General features: G+C 45.0%; 2 protein-coding genes across 4 annotated transcripts; one reads left to right on the top strand and one right to left on the bottom strand.

Annotated features, from left to right (window-relative positions):
• Positions 1–1,135: 1,135 nt before the first annotated feature.
• Positions 1,136–5,276, bottom strand: atp5fa1 (ATP synthase F1 subunit alpha). The gene is made up of 11 exons (XM_037483068.2): positions 5,119–5,276; positions 4,581–4,656; positions 4,059–4,228; positions 3,644–3,817; positions 3,342–3,508; positions 2,934–3,234; positions 2,524–2,748; positions 2,317–2,424; positions 2,067–2,211; positions 1,807–1,957; positions 1,136–1,720 (listed from the first exon to the last, which is right to left on the bottom strand). Exons 1-11 carry the CDS (start codon positions 5,176–5,178, stop codon positions 1,642–1,644), a joined length of 1,656 nt encoding a protein of 551 aa, XP_037338965.1. The 5' UTR covers positions 5,179–5,276; the 3' UTR covers positions 1,136–1,641.
• Positions 5,277–6,275: 999 nt separating this feature from the next.
• On the top strand, positions 6,276–13,875 carry ark2cb (arkadia (RNF111) C-terminal like ring finger ubiquitin ligase 2Cb). Of its 3 annotated transcripts, none has more exons than XM_037482563.2 (9): positions 6,276–6,583; positions 7,527–9,963; positions 10,089–10,410; positions 10,495–10,623; positions 11,510–11,639; positions 11,770–11,874; positions 12,101–12,196; positions 12,680–12,783; positions 13,358–13,875. In XM_037482563.2, exons 2-9 carry the CDS (start codon positions 9,744–9,746, stop codon positions 13,473–13,475), a joined length of 1,224 nt encoding a protein of 407 aa, XP_037338460.2. In that variant the 5' UTR covers positions 6,276–6,583; positions 7,527–9,743; the 3' UTR covers positions 13,476–13,875. The 3 variants fall into 3 exon arrangements, with proteins under 3 accessions (XP_037338460.2, XP_037338459.2, XP_037338461.1); XM_037482562.2 differs by having other exon boundaries at positions 6,277–6,583; positions 7,465–9,963; XM_037482564.2 differs by lacking the exon at positions 7,527–9,963 and having other exon boundaries at positions 6,278–6,583.
• The last annotated feature ends 1,176 nt before the right edge of the window (positions 13,876–15,051 follow it).

The raw sequence follows: 15,051 nt of genomic DNA, 5'->3' as shown, positions 1-15,051 counted from the left end.
GCACTACTTTGACCTCCCCCACATCTGGAATCTGACCGATCACGTTGTCTGTCGCTCCACAGAGCCCTCCCTTGTGGTCACGCTGACCTCAACAATAGTCTGAATTGAAAGCAGCTCCACTGACTCGCACGTCTCACTTCAACTTGCCAGGCAGTGATGTCACTGGAGAAACAAGCGACCTAGAAGGCAGTGGCAGCTGTTATGGAATTGGCACTGAAACATAGCTCCTTGCACACCGTTTTTTCCGGAGAGAATGAATACTTCACAGAACACAATTCTATTAACAGTTAAGAAAAAGGAAGAAAATGATGGGCACAACACAGAGCCATACGTGGTCTTTCACTCCACCTTTGAGTAACCCAGAGAGAACTACTCAACCTGTTGGTCTTGAGACTGTTTGAGACAAGACAACAAAACCCACAGAAGTACAACGTAAGGAAATGTGTGAACTGAAGATTGGACAGCGTGATAAAGGGTAACTGAATTGGTGTAAACACACATGTTTGGACATACAGGTTGTTACACAAGAGCTCTCTACCTGGCCCGTCATGACAAATGTCAATAGGGGTAACACTGTCACGCTCAACAGGCTGCCAGTTTTCTCTCTCTTAGATAAGACCTTAAAATGCTTAACAGGAGAGAAACGTGAGTAAATTGGGAGAACGGGTTTGTAGCATTGTCCGGTTTACATGATGCAATGTGTGAAGGAAAAATGCATTCAGGTGTTATCAAATGGGTTATTTGTTAACCCCTGCAGCAATTAGGTTTGAATGCAGTGCAGCTTTAGTGAGAAACTTGGTTGAGATGCTCTTTCTACCTCCTGGTATCTATGGCCACCTATTGGACAGACATGATACAAAGGCACTACACCAACTGCTTCAAGATTAATCTTAGAGAAAATATATAAGTCGTTCAATACAAAACTTCAATGTTTTGCAAATGATTATTGTTTTAAGCATACATTTAACCTTTTAGTCCAAAACAAGCAATTAGAAAATTATTTTTAACTTTTTAAAAACATGCTATAATACATACTTTTCCCCCCCACCGTTAAGCTCGCACAACAATACCAATGGCGAAGTTAAATAATGATCTGCTGGACTTGCCACAAAATAGAACACAGGACAATACAAGATGGATTTGATGTGTGACAGAGTCACTGAATTTATTACCATGGTATCAAACATTTGACCACAGCAGAGAAGCCAGGCTTACAGTCATCCCATCCTCTGAACACATTCAGGAGCAGAAACAAGAACATTCCCTCTTAAATATAATGCTCTCATGACAGTAAACAAGACTGTTTAGATGTTACCTTTATTGGTACACAGAAATATTAGATGGTAAATTCAAACGCACGTTAAATGCATTTAAAGAAACATGTTGCACGTTTGTTTGCCCCCCCCCCCCCCCCCTCCCCCACACAAACCCATTACTCCTGTCACTGGGAACCAACCTAAACAATTAACCTACTTCCGTTAAGCTCACAATCCGAAGAATTTTACACCACGGTAGGGTTGTAAAATTGTTTTATTTGGAGAAATCTGTACATGGAGGTTTTGGCCTTCAGTGTGTTCACATAGAGAAGCATAATGGGGACAGACAGGTAAGCTCACTGAAGATCGATGGAAGTGAAATCCATTACTCAAAACTGGACAGGAAGCTGAGAACAATTGCCTTCAGTTTAGTATCTGATGCCTCTGAGATCATGCCGTCAACCCTGAAACAAAAAGTTAGCATAGGATTTGATGAAAGATGTTCCAATACCCACTTTGATCAAAAATTTAGCAGAGGACTATTTCTCACCTGATCGCATTGAGCAGGTCCTGGTGCTGGCCGATGACGTGCTGCAGGAAAGCCTTCTCGAACCGTGTGATCTTGCTGGGCTCCATCTTGTCCAAGTGACCTCGGACACCGGCATAGATGACCGTTACCTGCTCCTCAATGGCCATGGGACCTGGGGGAGAGGGTTTAGTTTTGCATTTAAAAAAAAGATACAATACCAGTATGGCATTTACTTTCCACTTCTTGGCAGATAGAAAAAGGGAATAATGGCTGACACTCACAGTACTGTCCCTGCTTAAGCAGTTCAGTGAGCCTGACGCCCCTGCTCAGGAGCTGCTGGGTGGCAGCGTCAAGATCAGAGCCAAACTGGGCGAAGGCTGCCACCTCACGGTACTGAGCCAGCTCCAGCTTCATGGTACCGGCCACCTGCAGGCAAGAAGGAACATTTATCATGCTGGAGGTTGCAGACTCAATTTGATGACGTGCAGGATGCGTTTTCATAAAAACTAAACACTAGAAATAAAGACCCACCTGCTTCATGGCTTTGGTCTGGGCAGCAGAGCCTACTCTGGACACAGACAGACCCACGTTGATGGCTGGGCGGATACCCTTGTAAAACAGCTCAGTCTCCAAGAAGATCTAAAAAGAATAGATCAAGACATTGCAGTAGATAAAGATTTTGCAGAGGTTTCACATATGGGCCGTAACCAACGATGTGAATGACATATTTGGACGAACCTGTCCGTCTGTGATGGAAATGACATTGGTAGGGATGTAGGCAGACACATCACCGGCCTGGGTCTCAATGACGGGAAGGGCCGTGAGGGAGCCGCCGCCAAAGTTGTCGTTCATCTTGGCAGCTCTCTCCAGCAGACGGGAATGCAGGTAGAAGACATCGCCAGGGTAAGCCTCACGGCCGGGGGGACGACGCAGCAGCAGGGACATCTGACGATAGGCAACAGCCTGAGGAACAAGGGGGGGAAAAAAAATGAATATTCATTTACAAAATCACCACATGTAAATAATTACATTTGTTGTATCCATGCACAACTTCTGTTCACTGTAATCATTTATTGAAAAGAAATGATATACATTTCCAAGCAAAGTAAAACAGTATAAAATTTTGCAACAGCAAGTTGCATCCTCACCTGCTTGGACAGATCATCATAGATGATCAGGGCATGCTTGCCATTGTCTCTGAAGTACTCTCCCATGGAGCAGCCAGAGTATGGGGCCAGGTACTGCAGAGGAGCAGCATCGGAGGCGGTGGCTGAGACCACAATGGTGTACTTCATGGCATCAGCATCAGTGAGCCTCTTCACCAGCTGGGCAACAGTGGACCTCTTCTGGCCAATGGCGACGTAGATGCAGTACAGCTTCTTCTTCTCGTCAGTTCCTTCGTTAAAGCGCTTCTGGTTGATGATTGTGTCAATGGCAATGGCAGTTTTGCTGTTGATTGAAAATTAAATTTAGAAAAGAGCATCCTTGCGGAGCGCAAAATTGCACATTAGCTAATAACACAGGACTGGGAAAAATGATTGTACTAAAGTATTTACCCGGTCTGCCTGTCACCAATGATCAGCTCACGCTGGCCTCTGCCAATGGGCACCAGACTGTCCACGGCCTTGATCCCAGTCTGCATGGGTTCCCTCACAGAGATACGGGGGATGATACCAGGAGCCTTCAGACCCACACGTCTACGGATGCTGGAGCCCAGAGGACCCTAATGGGATGAAAAAAAAGATATACACATGCATTGTTAAGTTGAACAATCGTGACACTGACAATTGTGCCCATTAAGGCATTTATTATACATTGTTTTAAAGGAGGCAAAAAAAGCAATAGTTGATAATGTTACCTTTCCATCAATGGCATTTCCCAGAGCATCGACCACACGACCAAGCAGCTCCAAACCAACAGGGACATCCACGATGGCACCAGTCCTCTTCACGATGTCGCCCTCCTTGATCAGTTTGTCGTTACCGAACACCACAACACCAACATTGTCGGGCTCCAAGTTCAGAGACATGCCCTAGAAGGAAAAGGATGGATTTACACTGATTGTGGTGTCAAATTAAAAATTATATATATATATATATTAAAAAAAAGTAAAGCTAAATTAAAAGGTTTTGGCTTTTCAAAGTTTGAGCATTTAAGGAAAAAGGTACATAATGTTATTTGACTTAAATACCACTGCAGGGTAAAACATTGATATTGTTTGTCAAATTATTGAGTGTAGAACTGGACAGTAAAAATCGTTGTTTTAAACACACCTTCAGTCCAGAGGAGAACTCCACCATCTCTTCTGCCTGAACATTTCTCAGCCCATACACTCTGGCAATACCATCACCAATGGAAAGCACTCGGCCAGTCTCCTCAAGATCTGCAGAGGTGTCAGCTCCCAAGATCTTCTCCTCCAGGATTGAAGACACCTCAGCTGTGCCTGTGGAAGACAAAAAAAACTTTGTGAATAGACGTTCATTAAAAAATTTTAAAAAGCAAGCATTGCTTTGATTGTACCAGATTATATACAACTATCTAATTGAGAAAAATATCCTGAGTCAATATTTCTAGTATAAATATGTCTAAGTATTTATAGAAATATTTATAATTACACATGAGCATGTCAATCCAGTAATTTCAGATTAACGTGAACCTGACGAAAGCTATTATCTTTTGACAAAGTAACTGCAATCTCTAAAGATTATATGATAAATGACCTTCATAAAAAGTACCCTTGATAGATGACCTAGAGTACGGAGGATAAAGTATCCGTCATATTGTTTTAGTCTCACCTGTCTTCTGCAGCCATGGTCGGTGTGTGTGGAGGTGGTTGACCCCAACACAGGCGACTGGCAAAGCCTTGGACACCTGATTAAAACAAACAAATTTAAATATTCGCAAATAATAAAATGTCACGACACATATCGCAGCGACGATCAAAATGTGCACTTTAATCGCTGCGCATGAGCGCCGCCGTGCAGCGGCGACGACGTGCGCTGTCAGGCTTCCTGACCTTCAAAGCGTGGCTGAATGAGCCGTTAGCTGGAAGCTAGCGCTAGCACTAGCATCGCGTGCTAACTGTAGCGCAGCAGGACGGGGAATGTCTTTGCACAAGGGCAACTTCGACAGAAACACGCGCAACAAGACAATTTCGCGTTAACTTAGGCGAGTCGTTATTAAAGAGAGCGTAGGTGCGTTTAGGGCCGTCTTAATAAGTCGATGTTAAGTTAGCTAGCGGCCTAAACATTACCCTTCACGCCCACAAGGTTCACAAAGATATAATGCTCCAACATTCCCATCGGATGTAGATATTTTAATGGTAATACTTACAAATCCAGCCCTTCTGGGCAGGGTCCTGGCCAAAGCTGCTGCAACTCTCACGGTTAACATTTTTGTTGCTGATGACCTGTCCTCCACCACTAACGGCTGCGACCTGGCTGAGAGTCAGAGTGTAATGGCTGAATGGACTCTTCTTCTATTTATGTGACACTGACGTCTCGTCTTCTGCTTTCCTGCTCGGCTCTGCCCCCTGCCGTCACGGACGTGGAAGTGGAGGCAATACCCCCCCCCCCCCCTTCCCCCTGCAGCCTTACTGTGGACAAAGCTGTTCGACTTCTTTTATAATGTAGATGTCCAGTGGCGGAAGATTTGCTCTTAACGTTTTCTTCAGTAAGATGTGTTGCCCATATTGCTCTTCACGAGAAAAAGGTGTCACAAGAAACATTATTGTAACACCATTGTTGATTTAAGTAAAAGTACAAAAGTATTATCAACAAGAAGGTGTTGACAAAGTTTTGGGCAGGGTGTCCCTTCAACATGTTATATCCAATAATTAGGCCTATGTTACAGCTGTTGGATAGCACAGTATGGTATGTGTCAGATGAATGTAATACTCCCCAATAAATGCTATGATGTTGAAGTGTAAAATAGCAGACCATTCAAGTAGCTATTTAAAATTGCACAGAACTAATGAAATAATCTCCTACACTCGTGTGCAAGGTGGACAAAACTTCCAGGATTACTGTCAGTATGTGCCCTCCAGTTCAACACAACCAGCCACTATGACTTCAGAGTACACCTGACGTTTATCATAGTTGCAGCCCATGATCAAAGCTCTACACGTGGAGTTTGGAAGAAGTAGTCATCTGGGAGATGGGAAAGGGGGTCTAATTACACTATGCTACGATGCACCATGGGACTTGTAGGAGCTAGCGTGTTAGGAGCTTGACCTTGAGCTCTTATATTCAGTCAATGACTTGATCGGGATTAAAGACACAATCTAAATCAGCCTAATTGGACAGTTTTGAGGAAACAATACAGGCATTTGGGTTATTCTTCACTCGTTGCACATTCTTAGACAACACTCTTTTATTGAATGTTCTGTGTACATATTTTTTCGCCTAACAAATTAAACAATTGCTCATGTATATTACTTTACTTTCACGTTGTTAGCGTTATTAAGATTAAGATCAATTGACACGGCTTGCTAGGTTTAACCGCGAGAGACGCCCCAGCTGTGTTTACGTAGCAGCGCAACATCGCCCTCTTCAGCCCGGGACCTCACACGACATGTCTGCCCCGGTGAAGGACGGCCGAGGCAGACTCAGTCGCTCCGGTGGGTCCGCCTGTGGTGCTAGCCAGCGACAACCAGCCGCCTGAATGTAGATCCGCATGGGCTACTGCTATTCTTTCTCTCCAAATAACCCGGCGGAATCATAAGATAAGGATCCCAGGATGGTCTTAGTGCATGTCGGATATCTGGTTCTTCCTGTATTCGGCTCAGTAAGAAACAGAGGTACGGTATTAATATTCATATCGATCCCCAAAACATGTGCCCTGTTAATCTTAATATTCACTGCAGCTGTTGGCTAACGTTAGCTAGCTCGAGTTTAGCCGTTGGGTTAGCTCGCTCTAGCTAGCTTAAAACTAACATCAAATTATTCGATAAAATGTCGCGAACGTAAGTCGTTTCCGAAGCACATTATTACAAAACATCGAGTTATATTGCGTTCCTCGCGAAATTTCCTCTAAATCGTGAAAAATACGCCGCTAAAGATAAGCTAACTGTCTCGTCGGCACTGGCTATGTATTGGAACGGAAACATTTCTCACAAAGGATTTCACATCCACGGGGCGGGCTGTCCAAAATACTAGACGCCATACACGAATGCCCGAATAGACAATAGTGGCAGACAATTTTACTCTTGTATCTACGGGTGCTGGGGAAATGGTTCATAGTTCAATAAAATTACGATATACTGTTAATTCTTCCGTGGAGCCGCCGTGTATTTGCACTGTAAAAATACCGCAAAATAGACGTAGCCTTTCCAGCCAGTCAGCTTATCTGTGCCTGGATGATGTCATTTGAAGATCAAGTGCTTCTGCTAGCGCTCGCCTGTTTCCCAGCGTGATTTCGGTAATAATAATAGTTGGTCAATATACTAATCGATTCACGGCCAATTGGACGGGAAACTTAGACTTGCTAGCTATTCAAGTATAAGTCGCCCTTTTAATTTGCTAATTGGCAATTGAGCAGCTGTTCGTCTGAAAGACCCAAGTAACGTTATGTGGTCACAGTAAAACAATGGTAAAGCTACAGTGTAACATTAATTTCATAACAGTGGCATCAATGATTTCATTGTGCTTTTATTTCTGTTCTTATTTCCCTGTTTCATAGTATGGAGGCTGGCTCTACATTCTGCATTTATCAGATCTTTGTCGTCCCCCCCCATTGTGTAGCTAATGATCATCTGCTGCTGTGTGGTGTGGCGTGGCCTCTGCCTGTTCTCTGCATTTAGCTGTATTGTGAATCCCTTCTTCATTTCCTCTTTCCATCAGAAGACGACATTGGTATTAAAAAAGCACCCCTTCCCAAGATGTATTCAGTGACAGACTTTCCATGTTAAGCAGACTAAAACAAAAGCTAACACTTAGATCAGAGCACCTTTTTTGTCTTGTTTTTTCTGTCAAATTGCTGTAGCACTGAGTAAACATTTTAGCTCCTTTTTCTAGAAGTCAGTTGAATGTCATTGTGTACTTCCCATCCAGTCTTGATAGACAACATGCTGTAAATTCCTGTAAAGTGGATACATTTTGCATGATCTTAAATACTGCACTGCATTGTTGAACACCAGAATTCGGCTCATCTTCCTTCTTTTTACACAAGGTGCAATGTACACGATTAAAGTGACTTATAATTTAAAAAAACAAACACCATGCAAATTGGAATCTTAGGCATGCAAATTTGTATTGTTAAAACTCAGCATTTCCAGCAAATGCTGTCTTTTGATTACTTAAAAGGTACACTGCACCTGAACACAACAACTGCCATAACTGTCTCCATTTTTGTGTAATCCTTTTTGTTCCCCTTGCAAATTCCAAGCTTGGAATCACACTGAATTGTCAGGGCTGCTTTCCCCTTACGGGCCAATGAAACTCCAATCATTTACGGAAGTAAAACATGCTCACTGGTGGTTCATTACGTCCAAAATTCCCCCACTAACACAAGGCCAAAATGCTATCCATTTCACAGGGATGCCTATTTTCCTGCACTGCTAAAGAGATCCTCTATTAGTAATAACGTCTTTATTGTTTGGTTGTGGTCTCTCTTTACCTTTTTGTTCTGGTAATAGTACTTTCAATGCATGGTCACGTTTTATGATTCATAATTTTTTGTTTTTGTTTTTCTACATTGACTAGTGAAAATCCAATGTAATCTTTCTGTAGTAAAGATGTACCCTGCTGTACTGAAATCATGTGCTGTAGCCAACACGTCTGCTCATTGGATGCTGCTTTTGTTCTTTTTAACCCTATACGGAGCATGGTGGGCCTTGCCTTCAGTCTGTTGTTTATTTTTGTCGCATGGATTTATACTATTATTACAAACAAACAAGAAAAAAAATCCACATATACTAATATTTTTCAATAAAGAATATAGTATTTTTCCTAACCTTCAGTGTGCTTCTTGCTGATTTCCATTTATTGTCCTCCCTCTCCCTTGTCCCTACCTGCCCCCCCCACCCCACCCACCCACCTCCTCGCCCGCTGTGACAAAGATAGACAATTTCCACGCTTCCTCCATCACAGGGCTTGAATGAGTCTATCTGCTGTCATTCATGGTGATCGTTTTCACTGAGACGCTTGAAAACGCAGTGTTACATTCTGGACTTGAGCCGTTGACCCTGGGCAGCAAGGTCATCACTTGTCTGCCCGGCAACACTGACGACCTGAAAGTAATGCCGGAAGGTCACACTGCTGATCTTTCTTCTTGGTGTGTTTTAAACTTCCACTGCGTTTTTCAAGCGTACTCTTAGTAAATGCATTGTAGACTTTGCCTTTTTCCTCATTTCCTCAAAAAAACACAAAAAAAACATGCTGTTTTACGTCAAAAAAAGTCTCTTTCTTCACTGTTAAAGCAGATTTAATTGAAATCGTGCTTGAATCTTCCTGCACAATGTCTAAACACTTTAAATCCGCTGCTTTGGTTTCTGCCAGGTGGGCATAATGGAGCACAGCGAACGCTGCAGACTAATTATGGCTCCCCGTTTAGCCAGGGCATCCTCAAGAAGTCTGAAAAGCCACATTTCTTACTTCTCAGCACGTGCTTAATGAAAAAAGTATTTTTAGTAGACACACATTATTAAAACCACATTGCAGCACAGCACACGTTTTCGTCTGTATTCTTCTCCCTGTTGGGTCTCCACAGCAGCCCGCTGCCTGCCGTTGCCAAATAGCTGTGGTCGAAGAGGGTTTCAAAAGCATTTAAGCTATTTCCTCTCAACTCTGGAATGTTCATGTGAGAGCGCAAGTAGGGCCACACTGTATGTGCAAGGATACAGCAGCTTCCAGAGAAGCACGGTGTAAAATACTTCAAATTGATTATGTGGCTTTGTCTACAGGGACGGTATTGTTTAGCGCCATTGTAGATCGAGACGTTGCTTCCATTGTTTGTCTTCGATGCAGCCGGGCAGTAAAAGGTTTACTCAGAATTCGCAAGAACCGAGCCCCGTTACAGACCATGTGCTGGTCAATTTCCTCCGTTCTGATCCAGTTGGCTTGTCTGTGAATCAGAAGACCAGGAGTCGCATATTGTATGCAGGACCAAAAAATGGTCCTGTTCATGGCACTTGTGGTAACCATCATTTCCCCACCCCCACAGAAGTATTTGTCACCCTAGGTAAGAGGCAGGGCTTCATTAACATGCCAAATCTCACACACCCAGTGGCACCACATTTCACCCACAATTAATTCCATCTAATCTCTCCACTCAGGTGCCTTACAACTTGTCCTTATCCTCCGCAGGGTCCCATTTCAACCGGCAACAGCAGCAGCAGCACAGCCATGCTACCTCTTGCCGGCACTTCCAGTTAGGTCCTCAGGCCCCGCTGCCCATGGACTTCCCCATGCCCCACCCAGGGCAGCCGCAGTCAGGCATTAACCCCCACCTGGCGCCTCCCGGGCACCAGCATGGCCCTCCGCTCCACCCGCCCCTCAACCCCCTGTCAGCTCCCCAGTTCCAGGAAATCCCCGCCCCTCCCTTCCTACCTCAGGCATTACACCAGCAATACCTCCTCCAGCAGCAGATCCTCGAGGCCCAGCACCGACACATCCTGCCGCCCTCCAGGTATCCAGTCCTTATGTTCACAGTTTTTAAGAGCTTTTCTTGGGATAAAAACAAACATAACAACGGCTTGGTTATGTGTCTTAGACGCACCCCAGAGAGAGTTCCTCACCAGCCCCACAGACTGCGGCCCAGCTATGAGTTTGCGCCCCCTCTTCATGTCGCTCCACAGCCTGTGGTGCAGCAGCCCCGCTACCTGGCTGAGGGCACAGACTGGTAAGCAGTCCCTCTGATATATTAATACTGCATGCAGCACCACAGAGGCAAACGCTTGCTTTTTCTTTTTGGTAGATAAATCACTTTCATGAAGTTTCAATTACACACCAACTAAGTCGACATTTGTTGTGGAAAACAAAAGATCCTGAAGCAAAAAAGCCTTCATACGTTTAATAGCTACTTTGTTTCAGTCTGTAGCAGTTTTAGATTTCTTACTAAGAGTTACAGTTAAATTTATACAACTTATTATTTCTGGACCAATGATACTTGAGGATTATCTTAGTGTGACTGAACCTGACCAGCCACGGTATCAAAAACATTAACTCAGAGCACAGGTAATAAAGATGATCACATGACTGATCCAGCGCTAATGGATAAGTGAAGACTGACGAAGTACTGTGGGCGATGGTGGCGCATGGAGTAGTGTGAAGGTTGACGGGTGCCCCATGTGCCCTGTCTCACCCCTAATTGCTCTCCAGGCAAACATGTTTTGCACGGGTTATAATGCAATGTAAGTCGCTTTGGATAAAAGCTAAATAACATGTAGTGTACTGTACTGCAGCTCCAGTTCCCTCATACCTTTAGTCAGTGGTCTCCAATCCTTTTCAGTGTTTAGAAGCCGACAGCTCTGATTGATGACCTCAAGTAGGTATTCATTCAACGCCATTCATGGTTGAACATTATCCATTACTTTAAACTTAGGTAAAATAATGGAAAATAAATGACTTAACTGTTCAGACTCACTGCATTGCTTCATTTCCTTTATTCAAAAGATATCCTGAATCCTTTGAAACGACTGAACCAAAAGATAATTTGCCAGTCAGACGGTGGAATAATGATTTGATTGCCGCAGTCTGAAATGTTGTTTTTTTTGGGGTCTCTACAGGGATCTAAGTGTGGATGCTGGGTTGCCCCCCCACCAGTATCACATCCATCCGCTGCCGCAGCACTACCAGCACTACCTGACCTCTCCTAGGATGCACCATTTCCCCAGAAACGGTGCCTCAACACAAGTGGTGAGCCCGTTCTGCACAATCGATGACGTTCCCCCCGCGCGGCTTTATGAGAAGAATCTCTACACCTGGCAGCCGGGGCGAGATCGGCATTCCGGTTGACGCGAGCTTCCTTTACCTGTCATCTTCCCAGGTGGTCCATGAGATCAGAAACTACCCGTATCCCCAGCTGCACCTGCTGGCTCTGCAGAGTCTCAACCCCTCCCGCCACGCGTCTGCCGTTAGAGAGAGCTACGAGGTTCGTAGCGCAGCTTCCACCTCCTCAGCGACGCACCAGTCCACACTCATTTGTCTGGTTTGGTCTGAGACCAATGCTGTGAACAGGCTTCAGTGTGTAACCGATTTACTCCAACTGCACTTAATCGCATGATGTTTGCTTCCATTTTCCATCCATGTTTTATCTTGGCAAAAAGACCCTAAACCTGAAATGATGCTGACTTGTCCATATGTTGTTTCCTGCCTAGGAGCTGTTGCAGCTGGAGGACAGACTGGGCAGCGTGAACAGGGGAGCCGTGCAGACCACCATCGAGAGGTTCACCTTCCCCCATAAGTACAAGAAGGTAGAGACAAATAAAGTCTTATCTCTTTACCGGCTGTCTGAGCGGCCGATCTTCTTCACGTGGCCCGGTGCAGTCACTGGGCACGGGTTGGTCGAAAAGGGTCAAAGAGTGGAAGGAGGGCGCCGACTCTCGCCATAGTTCAAAGGTCAAACTAATCTCAGCACCGCGGTTGAGTAATGCGGGTCTGCAGTGTGCACAATTCAAGGCGAGGGATGAGTCATCCCGCTGTCTGCAGCTATGTGCGTGGGATGAATTTTAAATTCCGTCTCCCCGCTGACTGACCCAAATACTCCCACATTCTGAGTGAGAGGAAGTAATTGAGTCTATCTTTTTGGTTTCTAGGAAGCATGATTAGGTGGCTCTTTTATTCTTCTTCTTCGTCTGAACTGACTGAAAGAACGTCCGCTACTTGCACACAACTGTGCGAGGCACTTTAATAATTAAAGACCGTTTCTGTCTCTCTCTCTCTCTGTCACCCTCCAGAGAATACCCCAGGGCCTGAAGATGTGTCTGGAGGACGAGGAGCTTGACACGGATGAGAAGTGCACTATCTGTTTGTCAATGCTGGAGGATGGAGAGGATGTCAGGTACAACTCTACGGGAGGAGATGATGGGGATGGGAATATAAGCTGTGAAAACAGACCCTCTCCTGGGGGGGATACATTCATTTTTACTGGTCCTGGTCCTCAAGTACTAGTACACCAATGATCAGTTCACCACTCTCAATTGACTAAGTAGTGAATTGATCCGCATAGGATGAATCTTAATGACTTTGGAGATTCCTCTCACTTCTCCCTTAGTGACGAATGGTGTGACATAGATCAGTATCCAAAGAACAAATGATTATTTTAGCCTAATGTATCCTAAGCTAAAAGGTTGCTTTTATTCCGAAAGTAATCTATCCAAATTGAATGATTTACAGATTTACAGATTAACTGAGGACATTTTTCTACCTTTAAAATTGATAAAGTATTGACAACCTATTGATAATATCTGAAAAAAGACCCCTCCATGAAGCTGCTCATCTTTTCACGTGAGTAAAGCTGACATTCCCGCAGTGAACTAGTTTTGAATGTGCAGCGTTTAAATGCTGCAGAACAATTTTGTTGATGTGAATTCCTACATTCCTACATCCTGACTGTGTCTCATCCTTGTCCGTAGGAGATTACCCTGCATGCACCTGTTCCACCAGGCGTGTGTGGACCAGTGGCTGGCCACCAGCAGGAAGTGCCCCATCTGCAGAGTGGACATTGAGACCCAACTGACCCCGGACAGTTGATAGCTCCTGTCGACTGCTGCTGCAGCTTTCGATCGGGTCTTGTTAATTGTTCATCGCGCCCCTGCGGGGGGAAGCCCTGCCAAACGCCCCTCTCTTCCTCCCCATCACTCAGCGAGCCTGCCTTGTGAGACAGCCGTGACCGAGGGATCGATAAAGCACACTCACCTACAACACGACGAGGGATGGGGGCGGGGTGGGGGCGTAGATAGGTGGCTGGACTGAGAGTCGCTTTGAATGGACTCGCTGGATGTAAAAGGTAGGAGTGGACAGATGTGCTGAGGCTTCACACACAGGTCCTGTCAGGTCAGATTGTGTGCATTTCTCCATACGGCCATCACGAGAGGACACTCTTAACTACCGACCTCCCCAGCTCAGTGTAGGCGTATTAAGGCCATTCCCCCCCCCCCCCCCCCCGAACCCAAACCCCCCCCCCCATCCAACCGTGTGGAAAAAATCCTTTAAGCTGCACTCTGCCCAAGCCCTCAGCACATCTGTACAGAACATAATCAAATGATTAGCATGAGGTTGTTTGGTGTGAACTCTCGTAGCTGAACGCTTGTGGTGTAATGGAGTACAGTACTGAATAAGTATTTACAGAGTAACAGTGTTGTGTAGCAAGCAAAAGCCTTTTGAGAAATATGTGTGTGAGAAATAAACCTACAGAGAGGTCAAAGACTGCTCAAATAAGAGAATATTCAGCGTGTTAATGAATCATAGACAATGAGGAAAGAGCTAAATGTGTTAAAAAAGAAGAAAAAAAAAGAAAAAGGCCAAAAAATCCTTCTTTCTTGTCTAACATGGTTTTGGGATTTACAGTTAGATGCCATCAGAGATGATGCAAAAACCCCCCTAACTGCAGGCATGGCTTCCAGTGATCTGTGTGTTGTTGTAGTCGGGCCTCTATTATGTAGAGCAGAGGCCTCAGATGTGCATGCTGTATGGCAGGCTTGGGCTGTGTCGTTAATATTGTGGAGCAGTAGAAGCAGGGACTGTGTGTCTGTGCATGTGAACCGTATACTATGACTCTAAAGATCCCACTCACTCATAGACAAGAACAAGAATGCACCTAATACCACCTCCCCCCCCCCCTCCACACCCTCTCCCACCCGTCCCGAGTAGACCAAGTTGCCCTTAGACGCTGACCTCAGACCAACGTGGCAGGTCCGTGTCTAACGGCAACTCCTCTCTGTCGCCTCGCCCGTGGCATGATCACATGACACGAGAGGCCCGCATGGGCTTGAGGATGCAGTGCCTGAGGTCTTGACATTGGAGTGGATGGAATCTGACATTTGTATAACCTATTACCAGAACCTTATTGCCTATCAAACAAGCACATGTGATTTCTATATACAGCTAATCGCCTCTGTTGTTTATTGGCTCTATTTCATTTAAATATTAGTTGCTTCCACTGTTATGATTAAAAGACTGTGTCTAGTGTTACAGGGAAAAGACAAACTGGTTTGCCTGTGATATGTGCCGGAATGTGTATGATTGCCCCCCCCCCCCCCCCCCCCCCCTACATGGTTGTCGTGAATGGTATTTCGAGAACTGTGACACGTTCAGTGATAGAAGCCGG

The sequence above is a fragment of the Pungitius pungitius genome, chromosome 5 (assembly GCF_949316345.1).
Source record: "Pungitius pungitius chromosome 5, fPunPun2.1, whole genome shotgun sequence".
Taxonomy (NCBI): Eukaryota; Metazoa; Chordata; class Actinopteri; order Perciformes; family Gasterosteidae; genus Pungitius; species Pungitius pungitius.
Note: the sequence above shows the minus strand (reverse complement) of the source record. Positions and strands in the feature narration are given on the sequence as shown.